Raw genomic sequence first — 21,772 nt, 5'->3', positions numbered from 1 at the left:
ATTGGCTCATTGTGTCATGAATCAATAAACCTTTACCTTTATGAAGGATAACTTAGTCATCCACCATCCATGGTGTATGTAATTATCCATCGGTTACAGTGGAAACTAACCAATCACAACAAAGAACCATGGGAAAAACATATTCAAGGGCCAAAACATCATGACTACTTCCTCCCTGACAAGGTACTTGCTCTAATTTCTTGATTTTTGTTCTGTCTTGTACACTGACATCCTTATCAGAGGAAACCTAAGCCCTGATCTGGGACATAGCCTAAGGAGGATGTGTTCTGTGTGTGTGTGTGTGTGTGTGTGTGTGTGTGTGTGTGTGTGTACGTGCTTTGTCCTTGTGTGAAGTGAGGACACATCACTCAGGGACAAAGAACATGCCTCACTGCACTCATCACAAAATACTGGGTCATTTTAGCAACTCTGTCCAAAATGACCAAACCCAGAAGTTGCTGCTGCAAGTTGGATGTTGGACACATGTGCTTCATCACTGAGCGGCAGCTACACTAAGACATGGCCAAAAATGTAACGCAATAGCAGTGCTTGCAATCTCTGGTGAATTGACTAGTGGGCTATTGAGAGTTGGTGAAACAATATGATTGAATGCAGAACCGCTGGCCTGTGGTGCATTCAGCTCAACATCTGTCCAAACATTTACTTCCAACTCCACGTCGGACTCAGGGGTCATTTGTTTGGCTGATCCCAAACTGAGCCCGAAATTTGACTAATAAGATGTTTTTGAACATAACCATCCAAACCAGTCAGGTCCAGTTTGGCCATGTCGGTTTTGGTAATATATGTCAAGATTTATATTAAGATTTAAGCATACCCTGTATACTTGCGAGGTGTATATGATAAACCTACACAATGACATATTCTGAAAATACCATGAAACTCATGTCTAAGTATTGTGTTTTACGATCACACACCCCATATTATAAGGTGACAATTGATTTACAGTGATTCCTTCCATTTCTTCTGACCCGATAGCAGACACGGTTTCATTGCTTGTCTCTGTGTTTGTTGCTGCTGCAACTGTGTAAAATTCTGATTCCCTCAATGCACTTCGCGACAAAATTTCCAAAAAGGCCTGAGTGACGTATCAGTATGGTATGTAAACAAATGGACCGCTTGTGATGGAGTCATCTTCGAAGTTGTTCACCATGAGGGAAGTAATTCAGGTGTGTAAGCACGGAAAGACTAATGGATTAGTGATGATTAGGCTATCACTGGGGTTTTACAAATTTTAAGAAAAATTTGTGATGAAAGTCATATGCTGCTTTAATATTTACCACATATCAGAAAAGGCTACCCTGAGAACATAAAAAAAATCTGGACAAAATGAGTGTATAACAACGTTTACCTGGGCACCCGGGGGTCATGCCACGTGCTGACTCCAGTTTGTGTGTGGAGGAAGTAGACCTGACCTTGCTGAGTTGTTCTTTGCTCTAAAAAAACCCACAAAAAATAAAGAGGACAAGAAGAAAATAGGTTAAAAATGTGTTTCCTGAAGAGGTGAAAACACAGCTGACACATTAGTGAAATTGATGATGGTACTGTTGCTCTGTGGGCTAGTCCTGGTGGGTACAAACATGGATAGTGAGTTTGTTTGTTTTGGAATAAAGGAAAGGCTATTTATAATTGATGTGACAGGCAAACTGTAGGAACACTGTTGACCCAAGAGTTTCTCAAGGTGTACGCCAAAGTAATCAATTAGTTCCTCTCCAGTCTCCAGGGCGATCCCAAGATGATGAGGGAAATAAAATGTGAAGGAAATTCATCAAAGGCTTCCACAAGTGTTTTTCCTTGAAAAAGGGTTAGTCGATACATCTTATTCGCCCTGTTTTCTCTAAATGGTTGGTGTACGCTATGAAAGTCACCCACTATTAATCTCTAAAACCAAAGGAAATGGAAAGGAAAATGCTGTGTCATGAGCCAAAACCACTAATATAATATACTGTAAACAAATTAAGGATCTGAGGACACCAAGACAAAAAACAAAATGGGCAGAGTGGATCTGATTTGCAATCCGTCACAGGCTTATTGGATCATCCACCTCATAGATGACTGGAGAATGTGTGTGTGAATGCTGTGCTGCTTGTGCTTATATTCACCCACCAATCCATCACTATGCCCCCACCCCGATTTCCTACTGGCATAACTCATTTCCTATTCACCTCTCCCTCTCTTTTTCCCCTTACACATTCCCTGTCTCTTTCTCTCTCACGCTCCGTCACCACGCCCAGCCGTGGTTCAGAGGGTTCAGCTGAGGAAGAAAGCCCACAAGCTGTTGGGCATCAGTGACTCACTTTGTCCAACCTCGGCCAGCCTCAGTGGACGCAGCAGGACATTTCAAAGGGGGCATAGGTCCAACAGTGCCATTTGAAAGCCCTGACATCCAGCGCCACCCTTAAAATAATAATTTATTTTACAGTCTTTTGCAGGGTGCACTGTGGTTAACTGTAAAAAGTAAAGCTTTTAAAAAACAAAAAGGTCAGAGTCATTAGTGTAGCTTTTGCAGTATTTTCCAACTAATTTGCATTTCCCAACATGGTTGATTGCCCTCAAGGTAAGTAAATCAATTACAGTCATGAAAGAAGACTAATAATCTAAAAAAACATTCTCAGGGCTGAACGAATGAAAGGGATTTCTTGGTAATTCCTACTTTCCTTTACTGTGGGAATATTACATCTGCACAGTCAAAACATTGTAAAACTGGGAAATCTTTGATTATGATAATGTTGTGCCAGTCACATCATTAAGAAATGGTGCTGTAAAGGATGGAGTAGGAGTGGCTATACTGTGTTTGGAGAAAGAGATACCGTGAAATAGCGGTGTTTGGTACACACTTAGATTTTCAGCACTTCTGTTTTATTGTTGATGCTGCCTTTTCCCCCTAGTGGGACGATAAAGATAACGCTGAACTTCAAGGTAGTAGAAAAAAGGGTGACTGAGTCCAAGGACAGAGCAGACAAACGGAAAGAGAATCAGAGATGACACTTTAACTCCATTTCTAAATATACCAGACCAAGGTCAATCAACACAGAAATAATATCGTATCCTGAATGTTCAAAATCACATTAAAAAAAGATTCACTATACACACACAGTAAATCAGAAGACTTCCCTACATACTAAAACTACACCTTATACAAACTTTGAAAAGTATCTGATGTAGCTTTATTGCTTTTATATTGATCTAGATCTAGTATACTTTTCATTTCAAGAGACTACATATATATTATATCCTTGGTATCTACAGTATAATAATTATAGTGTAAACATCTGTAGAACTGGCTCTCACACTTAATTTGACTCTAATTTTATTTAGTTTCCAGTCTTTTCAACATGTACATGTTGGATCTCACATGCAACCCCTGGGCTCAGAGAAAGTGTTTACAGTATATTTGTGTGTGTGACACTTGTATATCTCTCACCGTAGCCCTCAGGCAGGTCAGGTGGTGTATGGAGGTGTGTTCGACTCATGTAATTGCGGTGCCGTTGAGATCGAACCCGCCTCTCCTGGATCCGGTGTTCACCTGGTGGGCCGCTGGCCTCAGCCCCATTAACAGGTGTCATCACTGGCGTGTTTTCATCCACCACACAGCTCAGAGGACGCCCTGATGGGCTGGAGTACTCTGATGCTGGCCTGAAAGAGAGTATGATCATGAGTAATTTTCATCTTGGCTTCAATGCAATTTTATTTATTAAATATTGCACAAATAAAATATTTGTAATCATCACTGAGAAACTGAAAAGGGTGGAACTAAAATTAATATATGAACAGAAATTTACCTACATCAATAAAATAAAGGCAAAAATAGGAAAAAAAAAATCCATGTGCAACTCACTGGCAGTGTATTAAGACCACATTACATTGTCTGTAGCAAATCTATTTCTTTTTGTTATATCTAGACATACAGCAAAAATCCAACAGCTTATGTCATCAGTCTGTCAGAGGAAAATGTATTTCATGATTATGGTTAGGATTAGAGTGGTATGAAGGATTATGAGCTGCATAGAAGCCAACAGTAAACTCTCAAGGGTGTATGCGTTATTTAAGTTGCTACTTAAGAACTGTGAACAAACAGACTGGCTTACACCTTCTTTAAGTGCGTGTGTAACATGTCTGACCACAGTGTGGGTGTCGTGTGTTTGTCAGTGCACAACCTAGCTCCTCCCCCACTCCACACCCCACACTATCATCCCCACTCCCATTTCCTATTTTGTTGCTGTCAGTTAAATCTCCCAACTCTCCCTTGTTTTGTCTTCATATTCTCACGTTTATCTTCTCAGTCTTTCCTTACCTCAACCTCGTTCTAAAACATGTTCATGAGCAGGATTACATTTTTGTCATCTGGGAGCAGTGACAGGAAAAATGATCAGACACTCAGGACTCCTTCACCTCCTCATCTTCCAACTTAATATCAACGTTCCTACCTGTGTCTATGTCTAACCTCTTAAACTTTCCTCACAATTTCCTGTGCGCCTAACCTCATTCTGTTCTGTAGAGATGTGTAAGAGTGGGTGAGATGGTGCCACTTATTTGCCTACTCCTCTAATGGCTCTGCTGATATGGTCTGAGTAGGAAGGCGACAGTTGTTCCTGTAGCAGCCAGGGCCAAGTAAAACCTGACTGGCTGACTGCTTGACTTGTTTGTTTAGTGTTTGTGTATGTGTGATTGTGCATGTGTGTACCAAGTGTTGTGGTTTGGTGGTGTAAGGGGAGGCCTAAGGAAATTAAAAGTAATTCACTCATTAGCAACAGATTATTACTGTGTTGAGAGTGGGACTAGGCTGAGCAGAAGTTTTTTCTTTTTTTTTTTTTAAACACATGAATTTTTTTTTTTTTTTTTTACACACAGGCCCAAAGGTTGTACATTACATCTGTACACCTGTAATGCTCAAGGCAGGAAGTATACGGTTAAAAATAAATGAAAAAAGTCTGCAAACACACCTGGTTGGTCTCTCCCATTGTGTCGTACGTGTGATGTGGTTCAGGTATTGTATGCGCCCAGAGGCGGTCCTCCTCTCTTCCCAACTGTTTCAATTAAAAAAACATTTTTAAAGGGCATGGAATTGCAGCATTTGATAATAAAAATACCAGAAAAATAAAGAACACTTCTATGCCCTTTTCTCAAATTAAAGATAATCTGCTTTAATACCATTGCAAACACTGTATCCTTCTTGTAATATGACAAAGGTAATTACATTTTTAAAGAGCACTCAGTGGGCAAAAAGCTAAGCTTGTCATGTGAAATACAAGGTGGGTTTGTTCTAAAGGTATTATAAATAGACAAACCCACACTAATACTAGCAAACGGACCCCCAAACAATGGGGTATTCCTTCAAGATGCATTCTGTGTCTTTGGCTTTTCCAAAATAGTTCTAGAGATATATGGGAGAGTTCAAGCTAAAGCAAAGTACTGAGTAGACCTAAAGAAAAGTCCGTTTTGGTTAATCTGCAACATACTGACCCATCAGGTAAGTCATTGTCAAACAGACGACTGCAGTCCACCACTGGCCCTCCAGTCCCGATGCGATCCCTGGACTGAAGACTCACTACAAAGTTAAAGACAAAGAAAATGGAATTTAAACTTTCCCAAGAAATATAATCTACCACTTTCAATTTCATTTTCTCCGTTTGTGTTACAGAATGCATCATGATGTTCATTGATTCATAACCACCTGTAGATGACTCAATATTTACATTGATAAAATCAAGATGACAAGTAACTAGTGACTTTGAATTACAACAAGTACACAGAAATAACACACACAGTATCTTCAGCCTATTGATTGGTTTGTGTTTTTAGATTTTCACAAAAGTACTGTAGTCAAAATACAAGAGATCTGTCCACAACACTTTTTTCTATAAATACAAAAACATGTTAATGCTTACAGAGACACAAAAAACATTAAAAAATGTGCACATAATAGCTATTGCTTGACTTGTTTTAGTATGAAAATAAAGCCATTTTTTTCTTACCTACTATCTGTCCCCTCACAGTATCATTGTCATTTGGGCCCAACTTATTCAGGTCCAGTCTCTGATCTGCAGGGAAAAACATAAAACAAACCACTCAATAATCTTTAATATTTTACTCGTGTTACCAGGCATCCAGTCCAAAAACATCAGTATGCATTATATCTGAAATGATGAAAACCTCCAGAGAGTGTTACTGTTTACTTCAACTGGTAATAACTTCAAATAACTGTGTCTGTGTGATGCAGATGGAGACACAACTGAATTTTAGAAATAGTTCAATCAAATCGACTTATTTAGACTTCAAGCTGTGTTGTGGTATCTGTTACAGCCAAAAACACTTTGTCACAGTTACATTTCCACTTAAATACTCTTTTTCATAAAATATATACAAGTGAAAAATAATTCTGAAGTTTTAAGGACACTTCTTAATACAGTAAACACAAACACGGTAAAGAAATCAGCTTACTGCAGAAAGAAGCTACAGTTATGTAAATGGATGTGCACGGATTGTATGCTCAGCAAACGATACCGCTGCCAGACACAGACAGCATGTGAACTCTGAACAAGATCCAGACACAGATACTCTCAGCGATCCTTCTCTATGTCGTTCTCTCCCTTATTCTCCTTCTCTCATACACAAACACACATGTTAATCCACAGGGAGGTTTGTGCATGACCAGTCCAGCTGATCAGTGGAGGAATGTTATCCTATGGCAACTATTAAACATGCAAGTGCGTGCATGCGGTGTAAAGACACTGGAAGTTCAGTAGATGCTCTGGCTAATTTAAATGTGAAAAACCAAAAAGATACCCAGAGATAATCCAGAATGTGAGTGTGGGGAGAAGAAGAGAAATATGCAGACTGAAAGATACAGAATGAAAGTGAATGAGAGTCAGGCAGATAAAGAGGTGCCGTGGTTCTTAAAGCAAAAATCAGACTGGATTTGTCATTTGTTTGGTTTGCTTATGCGATTTTGCATGTGTATAAATAAGTGTGTATGGACTAAGCAATTCTTAACTATCTTATGGCTGGTCTGCAGACATTTATGTGTGTGTCTGCTTGTGTGTGTATGCATCTGTTCCGGATACATGTCTAGACTAAACAGGCATAGTCTAAGCCTTACATGGCTGGAATAGTAAGCAGATTTCTATCTTAAATAAGAGAAGAGACACAGAACATTAAAGACCTTTAACCACAAAGCCTTGCTACAGCACTCAGTTCAGCAAAGCCATAAAATTTGTGTGCTACAATAAACTAACTACACCGGTGTGTGGATTATGTTCAGCCAAATGTGTAGATGTGAGAGCAGCAGCGTGTTCATGCATTGGTTTGTTTAACTTATGCGCATCTCTGCATATGTCTATATGCACATATAAAATCAGCAAACAATAGAGGAATTGCAAATCAATAACACTGTAAATATAACCAACAATTTCATCAACGATCAACTATGATACTTGATTTATGAAGTATATGCTGGATGCACACATAGAAAGAGACAATTATAAAACCATACAGCAGGGTTCAAAGGGAGGCAGACAAAGATATGAAGTCAGAAAAGTCATTTTGAAACACTGGTGGTGTCTGCATCTGCGACTGAGGGTTCAGAAGTGGGTCTTAGAGGTTTGTGTCTGTGATGCTACAGGAAGCTGAGCTCAGAATACTGCCACAACATCTTCTAGTAAACTAGAAAATCACCCTTCCCCAAATTCACAATGGTGTGTATGTGTGTTGTGGGAGTAAAAAAGCTTTAAGCCAGTTTGTATTTGCGTTGGATGAAAGAGTGAGCTAAGACTTCTAGGAATCAAATCTATTCCAGTAAAGACTGTGTGTGTGTTTGTACCTTATTATGTCTGTGTGTGTGTGCATCTGACTAAGACCACAGACTGGGCACTGTTCAAGTAAGAACAAAAGGATAATGTGAGGACTGGTGTCTTGTCATAGATCATGTCTCCCTGTCCACTTCCTGTGGCTGTGATAAAGTATAATTTCTGCCATGTTGGCTGTACAGTAAGTGGCTGGTCTGGAGCCTAACTGGAGCCTATGGCGTCTGTTTCTGGAAGTTGCGGGTAAATCTGAGGGCATGTCCTCTGGCGCTGCAGGGTAGAGTATGGCACCAGGCTTCAGTGGCTGTCAGGGTCCCTTTTGTGGCAACATTGAAGTTGTTGTGGTTTTTGTTGGAATATGCCTTTATGAGCAAAAATGCTATTTAGGAGTGAACATAAAGGTCACAAGAACCTATTTTGAACTCTTATGAGAAGTATTTTGCTTGACAATTTGGAACTGGAGTAAGAAGCTACTGAATTACATCCATGATATCATCCAACTAGGAGTCTGGTTTAAAAAAAAAAAACAAAAAAAAAACAACATGGTCCAAAAAATGAAAATTACATTAGGACAATTTCTCAAGTGGTTGTGGGGTAAAACTCATAGAACGGATGAATGGAAATATAAAAAAGCAGAATAAGAGAGGGAAAAATGTGACTGAGAGCGTTAGTTCTGGTACATATCTGACTGTATGTATTTAAGACAGGTCAGGAAGATGGATTGAAGGAAAGGAGGATAATAGATGGAAAGAATGTTAATTGGATAGTATGGTCTGGAGTTAAGTGTATACTGTATGTGTCAGTATCAACTGACTGGTACTGCCAGCAAGGCAGACACTGCTAACAAGCGGCTCCACAGAAAAGACGTTGGAAATCAAAGGGCACAATATAGAGCCAGCAGTCATGCAGATGGGAAATTACTCATTTAAAACTGTGCGTGCAAAATCTTCAATGTTACCAACACTGGCTAGAATCTACTTTCTGTTCAGCTGAGGATTATTCAGAAGAAATATGACACAAATATCTCAAAACAGCATCCTCCTTCTCCTCCTTCTTTTTGCATCTTGCTCCAAACAGGGACAATAAGTTTACCAGCAGGACTGAGCTTCCAGAGAAAACATTATTTGTTTCTCTGACAGAAACATTTAATATGGACAATACATCAAGATTAGCTGCACTGCTGTAGAAAGAAATGTGGCTATTGATTTAGTCCCAGGTGCCAAAAGCAGCCACACCAGGCGGTGTTTATGATATGTTTTGTGTAAAGAAGTTGCTTGTGTATTGTGGTCGTAAATCTTACTGCAATGAATGGCTGGCATAGGAGTAGCAGGAGACCACTAGGGATAAAACAGCTGTGTATGTGTAGAAACAGACTACTGAGCTTCCAGATAAAACCCAGATATAGAAAGACAGTTACCTTGTATACTGTGTTCTTGATACTGTATGTGTGCATACATGAGTGACAATAGTACTGCTTCTCTTAATGGATAACAAAGTGGTCTTCTGCAGAAATACAGAAAATGAAGGATGTAATATATTAAAATGCACTGACAACTGCTGTGTATTCAAACTGCTGATGGATAAAATTGAAGCAAGTGAAGATTCACCCTCTAGTCTTGGTGAGACACAGAGATCACGCTTATATACATAAAAACAGGTACTTACAGCCAGTGTCTTTGAGTCTATTAATGGCATTAGACAGGAGGCGAACACATCCTAGGAAACCCGCTCCTTGTTTTTTGTGGATCTTCTTGTGGTTCCATACACTGATGGTGATGGAGTCGGCCTTTCCAATGTATCTGACAGGGTTAGGAGAGAGGGAGTGGAACAGAGCAGATCTTTACAATCCAGACAAAAATGCATGGTTTTATTAAGATTTCCAAGACATAAATACATTCTGTGTAGAAAAGACAAAAAATATCAAAACACAACTTTGCATGTGACTTCTCCCTTTAAGAAACAGAACAATGCAGACTGTGCTTGTGGTGTAGACTATGTGACTGTGTCGAGAGGCCATTTAGCTGAATTTAAAGTGACTCGTGTGTATGTGCTTGGTTGTGTTTGTGCAGATTTAGCACAGCTGAGGCCAGTCTAGTCGTGGTTGAAGAACAGAGGAAGTCCCTGCGATGTGCTCTACCACTGTCTGAGACTCAGACAGCTCTCACAGTAAACACACAGACATAGTGAAACATGCAAATGCACAATCACAAATCAGTGACAAATACACACACATAATTACAGCCTAGCAGCCCACTCTAAGCCCAAGCTCCATATTATGTTGTATATCACTGACGAGGAGAGGGGCTTCCCTTCTACGCATGCAGAAATTTAAATTAAGCCAAGTCACAGAAGCTGTTGCATGGAAATTACGAACAACGCTTGTGGCTAGTGGATTTTTTAGCATGCTGCATGATCCAGTTTCTACTTTCCATCTGAAAATCTGAACAGGATGTAACAGAGGTTGTTCGCATCTTGGCAACACAGCATTTTCTTTCTGTAGATGGTGATGTGTCCAAACCTCAGTTTGGTTTAGAAAGAAAGCCAACAGCTGATGATGTTGTGAGACACATCAAAACCTGTTGTGTTTCAGTTTCATACAAGTCACAAAACCCAGACATTTACTTATTTTTAAACATTTTTTCACGTGTCTTTTAGGTCTGGTAAGTATGCATTTTGTCTTGAATTTTATATAAGTCTATGATTCACGTTAATCAATTGTTTTGTAAAATATAGAGCACATGCATTAGGTACAGTGTTTAAAAAGATGAACATCAGAAATGTCAATTTAGATCCAAATATTAACTTTTTAGCTTTGTGGTTTTCAGACTGACATCTATCACTAAATAATTTAAAAAAAAACAAACAACTTTTTAAGCATCTGCAGACATTGTAGTACTTGTGACTGATGGAGATGCTGTGTCATGTTGTGTAAAGCACCATCTTGGAGAGACAACAACAACAAAAAAAGAGAACTGAAATAGCAAACAAGACAATTACTGTGCGTCTGAGGTCAAGGGAACAGGTAGAACACAATGTTCTGTCCTCATTTACAATAACCAAGCCAAAAACACTATTGGGAAGCCTTGTCCTCTCACTTAACATTCTGGTGAGGAGACTGTTTCAACATGGTTTACAGTTAATACTAAAATGACTGTTAAATATTGTTACAAGGTGCTGAAATAATCCAATAACAAAGATGATACTGGTGAAAGTCACATATGAACTGATAATGTGATTGTAATGTGCGTAATCATAAGATTGTTCCACTAAATCTATTTTTCAAACATGAACAGAAAACTAATATGACAAAAATGACACACACATTCACATGCATATTTCATTAGGTGGTTACAATAACAAAAAAATGTAAGTGAGCAGTCCAAATTTTCCAAACAACAGCAGTCAAGGGGGAAAATTCCAGCTTGACTTTCCAGGATACACAAAATCCAGATCTGCAGGACTTCTTACCAAGGAATGAACATACATTATATTCTGAAATCAAAGATAAGGTTTCTTTCTACCTTGAATATATTTCATATTAACTTTGGACAGCCTTCAGTTGTGCATAAATCAAGATGTAGATTCTACAGCTCTGGCTCGTGCATATCAACTATCTCAATCTGATTTATGTAATTGGAGTTGAGGCCAAAGCATTCTCCATGGCTTCCCTCAAAACCCACATTACACTGAACTAAGTGCCATTTTTAATTCTTTGCTTCTACCTTTAGAAACATAGAAAATATGTGGCTACTCTCAGCAGACAAAAGCAGAAAAATGGTTACCCAAGTTAAGCTACTACCACTTATGAGCACAGAGGTTCAGATGTGACTGTACTTTAAGTGGATTTGTGTGCCCTTCTGACCTGGAACAAGGTCTAGTAGATTGTGGACCGTGCAAGTGCAGCACTAATATACAGTACAGAGAAAAGAGTTCATGTTAGTAATAAACACAAATTACACTCCATAACTACAGCAGGATAAGAAGATATACTGAGAATGCTGAAAATTGGAGGCTGAAAATGAGGAGTAAGCTTGCTAAAACCAGATACATCTTACTGAGGTCATGGATGTGAGACATAATGTAAGGCCACACATTATGCTGCCAATATTTGGCTTGGTGTTATTACTACTGATACAGGACATGAGTATAAATCATACAACATCTATTACAATTTAAAGAATAGTTACAGATGTGCTTGAAATTGACCACAACAACATAACGTGTCTCACTGTGATGCTAGGGCCTCCACAGGACAGCTTCAGACAGTCTTGGTATTGAGTATACACGTCCGTGAATGCTACAGGTGGGTCAAACACTATTCTTCCAAAACATATTCCCTCATTTGGTGTTTGTTTTGATGATGATGATGATGATGATGGAGAATGCAAATTAGTCCAAAGTCTCCTAGGGGTCTTCAACTGGCTTGAGATCTGATGACTGATGGTAATAGCATATTATCAGTGTTGGCACCTACGCTACACAACTCATTTTATTGTAACTTGATTACTTTTATAAATACACATAAACCAACACTAATAATATTGTTATATTTCCAGCATTAAAATTCTAATCCAATGATGAGGCCAAATTTCTTTGTGTGTTTGGCTGCTATGTTCTCCATGCAGCTTCTAATAAGAATATATTCAGATGTGAATACCTTCGTACTAACACTTTGATAAGTCACTTAAATTGGAGTTTGCCTTAGTTACTGTGAATGAGTATAATTACATTTGCTGTCAATTTAATGCATTAACTCCATTCAGTGACTCCTCACACTCTGTTTATGGGGATATCTTGATCCTGGAAGAGACCATTCCCATCAGATGTCTTTTAACGCATCATCCATCTGTAATCATAGTGGCACACTTATTGTCAGTTACACAGGGCAACATGCACCATGGCAGTATCAGTATCTTTTGGGAATGGATCCCATCTTCTAAGCCTAGAGGCTGGAAATGGGGGTGTGGTGAGCTTTCACACAGCTAAGCCCACACTCCCATCTGCCTTCTGTGGCATGCTAGCCATTTCCTGAACTAGCGGAAAAGGCCGGGGTCGCTGGCGGGGAACACACTCCTCAAAAGAGGGAGGAGATACAGAGGGGGGAATATAATTATGTAAAAGTGGGAGGGAATCTGGGGTTACAGTTCACGGGGAAAAGGAAACATTAAGAAACAGGTGAGTGCATTGGAGGAAAAAAAAAAAGTATGGACCCAGAAGGCCAGATGTAGTTATTCTTCTACGAGAGAAAGAGGCACAGAGTCATATGCACACAAAAATGTGAAAAATGTAGTCCACAGCTGGACTCCATTATAATGTCCTTTTTTTTAAAGTCAAATTCTTATTTAGTCTATCTGCAGGGTTGAAGACGGTGCCACAGTCTTCCTCCTCCTCACAAAACTCCATATTCTTTTAGTGCTATTATTGAACACACTCTTGAAGCTTGTGTCCAACTCTTGTTGCTCACAATCTTTCACTTTATGGTTCCATTTTTCCTTTCTACCTCAAATTTATGACCCTTTCCTATTAGGTGTTCATTACAACAGCGTTCTGCCCCTGTTTTGCGTACATCTTTCACCATTACATGAGCTTGGCTGCCAGTGGGTCCTTTGGGTCCTTTAGGGTCATCCCTGCTTGCAATGGCCAGAATTCAGGAAAGAGATCAATGACAGTACACAGCTGCATTGAAATCGTGTTGAATCTTTGTGTAGACTAAAGCTTCTGAGACTGACGTGTATGTTTTAACTTAAGAAGGCAGCGTGGCCACAAAATATGAGAAGCTTTTATGTCCTTCATCCTTTTTGGTGAATTTGTTGTATTATTCATAGATTTAATTTTGAATATCAATGATTAGCTTTGATATTTCTGAGACTAAATGAAAATGATTGGAATACTTCCGCATTCTAGGATTAAGTAACAGATTCATGAGGACTGATATGTCGTTCCGTATGAAAGAGATAATTAAAATGCAGTAGCACTCAAACCATATATTAACCTATGTAACACCAAACAAGAATCATATAAACACTTAATGGTGATTAATTGAGTGAGGCCTGCAGTCATAAATGTGAAAGTCACTACCATACAAGTTGCTCTGGCTCACGTGTTAAAAAAAAAAAAAAACTTAAAAGGTTGATAGATGGGTGTTGCTGCACACAGACAAAAGACAGCCAAATATATTCCCGAAACACTTGTCATAGCTTTTCATGCAGATACACTCTCAAGGGAAGAAGAACAGTAGTCTGCATTTATACGACAGAATTATTTCTCTTGTTTGTGTTTCATATGGTGTGTGACCTTGTATGAAATCAGTGATCATAAATGAGGCATAAAAAAGTGTATATAGTTGATACATATACCGTAGATGAACAGCTAAAAAGGCACTTTTTACTATTCAAGTTGCATAATAATTAAGACAAACCGCATTTTTCATTCATTCATTTTCTGAACCCGCTTCATCCTCACTAGGGTCACTTGGAGCCTATCCGAGCTACTTACAGGTGAAGGCGGGGTACACCCTGGACATTTCACCAGTTCATTGCAGGGCTGACATATAGAGATAAACAATCACTCTCACATTCACACCTATGGGCAATTTAGATTAACCAATTAACCTATCAGTGCATGTCTTTGGATTGTGGGAAGAAGCTGGAGTACCCGGAGAGAACCCATGCAGACACGGGGAGAACATGCAAACTCCACACAGAAAGGTCCCACCCCCATCGACTGGTGTTGTAATTGAACCCAGGATCTTCTTGCTGTGAGGCACAAGTGCTAACCACTGCACCACCGTGTTGCCCCAAACTGCATTCTATATAGAAAATAAAGAATTTGGGCAAAGTACCAAAGAATACATGTAAACAGCTGAAAAGCTGAGTCTGAATTAGGGATGCAACAGTACAAGTTATCCACAGTTCGGTACATACTGCGGTTCTTGAGTCACGGTTCACGGTACTGTACCGTTCGGATGCAGAGGCCAGCGGTGTGCCAAAACGTAACTGGGAGCTGATGGAGAGCCTTAAGGCTCATTTTTATGTTCGCTTTACATATGTAAATAGGTACGTTCGTTTCTAATGTCATGCGTCACTGCCTTCATACTTCCATGCGTCCTGTATGTTGGAATGAGCCTTTCTCAATCAATCCACCAGAGGGTGCCACTCTTAATTACCATACTGGCCAAATACCATGAAGAAGAGTAAAGTTTTTTGAGAAGAAGAAAGTCAATAATAACAAACATGGCAACAACAGACAAGGTTTTACTAATGTGGATACTAATGTTAATATTGAGAAGGGTAGTTGGAAGTAGAAGGGCTGTGCTCTGCGTCCAGCTCGAGCTGGGCTCCATCGGCTCCTGCTCCGGTCCTGCTCTAAACGGGCTCTGTGTCCAGTTCCAATCAATGACAATAGAATTCCGTGAGTCAGTCGCCCTACAAAGCTCTAATATAAACATGAGTTGTCCGGAAATGTCTTTTGAATATGACACATGAGCTGTACCACAGTACATGCTTGTACCAAACCATGAGGGACATACCAAATGGTATAACTGTACAATGTGTGCCGTTGCACCCCTAGTCTGAATACATGTATGTTTACATCTGACCTGAACTTCATTTAATATATTACATTGCTTGGAAACACTTGTGTTGACTTACAGATCATAATGCTGATTCCACTTGGGGTCCAGCGTATTTCTCACAGTATCTGTAGAGTGGCATTGTCCTGAGCCATCCACCACCACTTTAGCAAAAGGATCTGGCAACCCTGTTAAATAAACAAAGCAAAAGAATCACTTTTCATCAATTTGATATATGTGACATGACCAACCCCTGTTTGACTCATTTAGACATAGACAGACTTTATTTGTCATTACAGATTTACATCAAAAGTGAATTTTGATTAATGTAGCTTGATAATTTATGTGACTCAATCCATTACTAAATTGTTGTCAGTTATGCTTCACACTAAAATGTTACCAAGTATTTTTAAGGAAGAAATGAAAGTTAATGAAATTGCAAGTTTAGTTCATGGTGAATTAATCTGCTTGCTTATTTATTTATTTATTTATTTGCTGAACACCACATTTACATCTCTTATAGAAACAGCTTTTGATAAAAGCCGAGTTACCATGTTATTATTACTCAAGCGGGCTGAGGCAAAGGTCATAAAAATGGGTCAGATGAAGCAGAGTGACTGTTTTCATTTAATAGGCAATGAGAGGGAAACTCTCTGCCTGTGTGAGGCAGGTGTCATCTTTGGCTTTCTTTTTCCACTTTGCGTTTCAGTTTGATTTGAGACAATGGAAGCAAGAGTCCTGTCCAATCTCTGATAATTTAAGCAGACAAAGGTGCCTCAAATGTTCAGAGAGTTTCCCAACTTTTAATATGTATTTTAGGAAAACAAACACACGGCACATGCAGCAGCACATACTGTACATGCACATACAGTATCTATGTCACTATACATGTGTGTTGTGCATGTCTGAGCATTCCTCTGGGCACCGATACTTCACGCAAGTCAAACCTGTTTCGTTACCCACATACTTCCTTTGTGATTGTTTATGTCTGAGTGTGTGTATGCATGAGATCTGTGACTTCCAGGTTAATGGAGGACAAACCCAACTAGCTCAACACCTTCCTCTTATTGTATTTCAGTGGTTTTACCGTAACACTGTAACAAGCAATTACCATAATAATGATTGTAGAATTCTATTTTTTGTTGGAGGAAGAGTCTCTAAATTAACTTCTCATATTTAAACACACATTTACTAAACACAAATGATTAAAATAAAAGAAAAACAATTGTCATGATACTAGGTCCATTAGTCACTTGACCAAAAAATACAATAGCTGAAAGTCAATAACACAGGTGTAACATTTGTAAATATAGATATGTTAGTGTCAAATGAGCAAATGAATACATTTTTGCATTAGTAATGAGTGTGGAAGGCAACAGCTGTGGAAGGATGAAACTATAAATGGAGGACAGAACTGTGACAGATTTCATATTGGTTTCACAATTATTACATCTGCACCAATGAAGAGGTTTAGGTTTCTGGGTAGGAAATAACGTATCTCCACCTGCATGGCACAGACTAAAACAATGCCTTGTATCTTCATTACCTAAGAAGACATTGATGAAAATGTCCTTCATATTGAAAATGCCATTAAAATAAAAAATGGTAGGATCTTCCTCTAAAAGCTAAATAATAATTCATGTATGTGCGAACCATTTGAGATTGGCCACAGGATGCTCTAAATGAAGTGTCATTTTTATCAAGCTGAATCAAAAGCATTTTTAATCAAGTCAAGTGCTTGCATACCAGTGGATCCAACACCTTCTACTAGAAGTAACATTAGTGGTGGGTCCCTGTGCGTGCCAGGTCTCTTAGCCTGTATCACAGCTCCTAAGGGACTTGAGCACAGCTTCAAAAGCCAGCAAGCTGCCACTGCTGACAAAGCCTATTCTACCGCACAAGAGAGAGAATAGGACATAAATAGCAACACGTAAAAATAGGATTTACTTACGGAAGAAGTCTTTCTTTGCCAGGTTCTTTGCACACAAGACTGGGGGAGAAGAAGAGAAGAGCGATATTAATGACAGACAAAAATAGATACACACAAATTAAACAAAGTAAATAGGTTAAATGTTGCACAAACACAGACATCACTGAATATCCAAAAAACATCAACAAGTGATGGTTTGCATGTTCTTTTGTAAGTAAGTACAAAATGAGGAGCACTACAAAGTGTCTGATATAGCACAAATGATGCCTTTATTTTGAAAATAGAGCACCAAGGATATAGCCTTCATCCTACATCAGCTTGTTATGCAGCTTGTAAGCGCATTTCTTGTCTTTATTTAACTTTCACCTGAACACACATACAATTTCTCAGGACAAAACAGTAACAGATCTGCATCACTTACATTTTTAGAAAATGTCCAATGACCTAAAAAGTTGCATTATTTATAAATTTCTGTCTTCCTGATGAAACTTGACACACTCTTGGGTAATTACTGCTGCCCTTTGCCTACATACAGGTTTGTCCAGCCTCACTGTCCCATTACATGCCATGAAACCAGTTTTAAGAGTTTCTCCTAAAATATTGATTAGACAAGCACTTCTTCCAGTAGAAATCAAGTCCCAGCAGAGTTGCATCGCTGACATACAACTGCTCTTGACAGAGACAGTAAAACTAGGAGAGCGAGTCTATGTTTGCCTCTTTTCCTGGGGTACTCCCATTTTTTAAACCCCTTCTTAAGTGCTTCTGTTTGAGTATTTGAAAGCTTTGTATAGATACAGCTTGGTTAACTTGAAAATTACAGAGTGAGACAAAGCAGCTAAGTGTCAGATATTTAAATCAGTAGTAACATACACGATGACTGATTTAACTACAAGAGAAAAAAGGTAAAGCAGTAAGAGTACATTGAAGAGTTAAATTAGCATCATGGACACCCAGCCCCCCCAGTGATTTTACAACAAAACCCATCAGGGAAAATAGAAAACCCTGTCATAACTGACACCAAAGTGTCATTTATTGCTTAAAACACCAAGCCTATATACAAACAAAGTTGCTTTTATGGTGTATGGCTATAATTTATATAATGTGATTACTGCATATTTTTTTGCCATTTTGTTTAAATAAAATTAAAATCTCTCCTAAAAAACAACCCCACAAATATTACTAAAACTGGTTTGTGAGAAATAAATGAGCAAATGAGTCCTGATGAAAATATTCAGTGGCAAATATACACTTGAGGCCTTTGGACAGCAGGTCTACATTTCAAAACCATCATCTGAAAAACAATCATCCCTGTACACCAAGTCTGATGCATCAATTCAATTACGTGCAAAAATCCACAGGGACTGACAGATGTGGAAAAATATGCAGAAAATCAGACCTGACCTGAAAACTTTAAAGATGGACAAAGGTTTCTGAGTCCATGTGTAAAAATGATTGACAATTCAGGAGGTTCAATTTATTTTTTAACCCGTGACAGTTATTAAAAAAAAACAAAAACCTGGTGTGCAAAAGCACTGGCTTTTAAGCAGATTAAAAGCTCTACACCGAACCTGTGCTACAGTTAAGACACTATGCACATACATTATACAACAAAATGTGTCATAGTCTGTGAAGAGAAACAAGCACTACTTCCAAAAAGGCATATGAAACCAACCTAACATTACACACATTGAATCCAGAGACCTTGACAGCCACCAAAATGACACAGTCAAATGAATCAGACAGAATCACAACATGGGAAGAGGCGATCACAACACAAACCAAATTACACTGACTCGGCCAACTGCACGAACCATAACCATCAGCTTGTCAGGGGAAATTACACTGCCAAAGCCGACAGTATGGGCTCAGGCCAAATTGGAAGCAGCCAGGAGAGCCTCCTGTGAGACAAAATGGACACCATGTTGTCAGCAGACAGGAAAAAAAACAGGAGAAAACAGGAGAGGCAGATGCCTAAACTCTTGGCAGAATACAGAGAATCTAACACACACAAAATCAGGGACCAACATTTAAGATAATGCTGTTCTTAAAAAGATATAAAGTAACTCTTTTTTTGTAGACTCCAAACCCCTAATATTTGTGTCCATTTTCTAAGGATATATAAAGTGGGAGATATCCCTCTATACAATTATGGAGCACTGTTTATATTTGATTATAAAGGGTGTTTCAGATGTCTCAATCCAAATGACCAAATTAGTGCAATGTTTTGACAGTGGGATTAAATGTCTGTGAGTTAGAATATGTTTCAGTCCTCAGAACTATTACACATTCCCAGACAGAGGTAATGTAACTATAAGGGTAAAGTACATGTACTGAGACTCTGTTAGTGAACTATGCTCATCAAGATTAAGGGATTAACCTGTACACTGCTCTACTGTCTCAGCCACATTCACCACCAAGAAAAGCCATTCTTATTGTTGTCAATGTCCTCTGACTAACTATGCTGCTACACTGTGCACACTGCAGTAACCGGTGATAATAAATAGGTTTACGGGAGACGTAAATTTGACACTGAACCAATGACAGCTGAGGAGGATGACAATTTCAGAGTTTAAAAACATCACCAAGTTTTTTAAAGCATATGAAGCCCAAGAAAATCTTAAACATCAGCTACATTTGAAGGTCCATCCTTGACTGATTTTGAAGTGACTGCTAAAATAGCCTCTTTTATATCGAGAAGATAAGCCACCAGTTGCTAAAGTTACCAAGAGAATGTCTAAAGAGCAAAATGCAAGTCAAGAATTTTTGGATGTGTCACCGTACAATCTGAGAAAACAACTTCCTCAGAGGGAGTCACTAAGCTTCACTCAGTATGTTTGCATGCACAGATTAGTCTAGCTACAACCATGCCCTTAATAATTAAACTGTTGTCTTCATCCCATGCAACAGAGTGTAATTGATTTATTGCTGAAATCATGTTACCTCCGCTATGACAGATGGCAATATGCACACTTTTAGCTTGTTAACCTACACCATCACAGACCACAACAATAGTCAGTATCAAGCTAGCAAGTCATCAACCCAGAGCTGAACTGGCATGACAATGGACAACACCACAAACTTGTACACAGGCTACTTTTTGTCAGCTCTACTTTTTGAGCAGATGAGATACATGCTGTTTGACTCCCAGGCATGTGCAGAACACCTGGGCCTGTTCCAGTCCAACTGGTCTGTATACATCCAGGAGTAGTGTGTTAGTCCGACTATTAAAACTTTGACTGCAGTCTAGCCAACATGTTTACATGCACTTTTAAAGTCCAGTTTTAATCAGACTAGGGCAATAATTCGGTGTTTTAAGTATCATGTAAACCAACTAACTGTTAACCCTACTAAATGTACTAACTGAGCACAAACAAAAAGAATTAACACATTTTAGAACGCAAAGTAAATGAATCTGTTACAATGGTCTCTGATGCCACCTTAATAACTTGAATTGGATGGTGAAGGCAAAAACACTGTGTTTCATATATATTGATATGAACTTTGTATATTATGAAACAGCTCTTTTAACACACTGAGGTTCATGACACTCAGAGATTTCAATATCATTTCACAATGGCCCTATAAGGATTACGATAAACATGCCCAAATAGGATTATAACCACATCTGCTCTTATGTACACTCAAACTGCAGTGATTGCAGCATCAATGAGGATTCAATCTCATCTCAGCACTCTGTGGGACCCAGTAGTGTTGAATAGCTGCTGCATGAGCAGGTAGGCCATGGGGTAACCCATGGCTGGTAGAGGCCTGGACTCATTCAGATCCTGACACAAATAGCAAGGCCTACTTGGAATCAGTAAACAACCAGAAAGACCTGGTTTTCTATGCACAGATGATCGTCTTGACCAAGAACTGGTGTTTTGACAGAAACGGAATGCAAAGCAGTGCTCTATAGGCATATAAGCACAGGCCTAGACTATACACATTCAATGATTGCACACCTGCGGGGTCTCTCTCAAATATTCTGGCAGATACAGACTGCCCATTTCATTACTGAGCTTACACTGACCACAGTAAAAAAGAGCTACAGCATCTCCTTGTGAAGTAGACACTAGGGGTGCAATGGTACATGTCGTACCAGTCGGTATCCCCTCACGGTTCAGTACGAGCATGTACCGCAGGCTCATTTGCCATTTTCAAATGACATTTCTGGACAACTCGTGTTTATATTAGAGCTTTGCAGGATGACTGACTTACAGAATTCTACTGTCATTGGTTGGAACTGGATGCAGTGAGACCCTGCCCGAGCCGGAAGCGGCAGACCCCACCCCAAGCCTTACACGGCGGACCCCAACCCAAGCACAACACGGCAAGCCCGGCCCTTCTGCTTCCAACTACCCTTCTCAGTATTAACAGTAGTATCCATATTAGTAAAACCTCCTCTGCCATAGCCATGTTTGTTATTGACTTCCTTCTTCTAAAAAAACTTTA

General features: G+C 39.1%; 1 protein-coding gene across 2 annotated transcripts in view; it reads right to left on the bottom strand.

The window, feature by feature from the left end:
- Positions 1–21,772, bottom strand: part of LOC115426077 (E3 ubiquitin-protein ligase SMURF2-like) — a 63,355-nt gene that overhangs the window by 21,360 nt on the left and 20,223 nt on the right. For both annotated transcript variants that reach the window (XM_030144026.1, XM_030144034.1), the window contains exons 2-9: positions 17,342–17,380; positions 15,470–15,578; positions 9,486–9,619; positions 5,994–6,059; positions 5,482–5,566; positions 4,962–5,045; positions 3,443–3,654; positions 1,370–1,454 (exon numbers count right to left, since the gene is read on the bottom strand). In XM_030144026.1, coding sequence (XP_029999886.1) covers positions 1,370–1,454; positions 3,443–3,654; positions 4,962–5,045; positions 5,482–5,566; positions 5,994–6,059; positions 9,486–9,619; positions 15,470–15,578; positions 17,342–17,380 — 814 coding nt within the window. The remainder of the gene's footprint in view (positions 1–1,369; positions 1,455–3,442; positions 3,655–4,961; positions 5,046–5,481; positions 5,567–5,993; positions 6,060–9,485; positions 9,620–15,469; positions 15,579–17,341; positions 17,381–21,772) is intronic.

Source organism: Sphaeramia orbicularis, chromosome 1, assembly GCF_902148855.1.
Source record: "Sphaeramia orbicularis chromosome 1, fSphaOr1.1, whole genome shotgun sequence".
Lineage (NCBI taxonomy): Eukaryota > Metazoa > Chordata > Actinopteri > Kurtiformes > Apogonidae > Sphaeramia > Sphaeramia orbicularis.
This window is presented reverse-complemented; position numbering and strand designations above follow the sequence as displayed.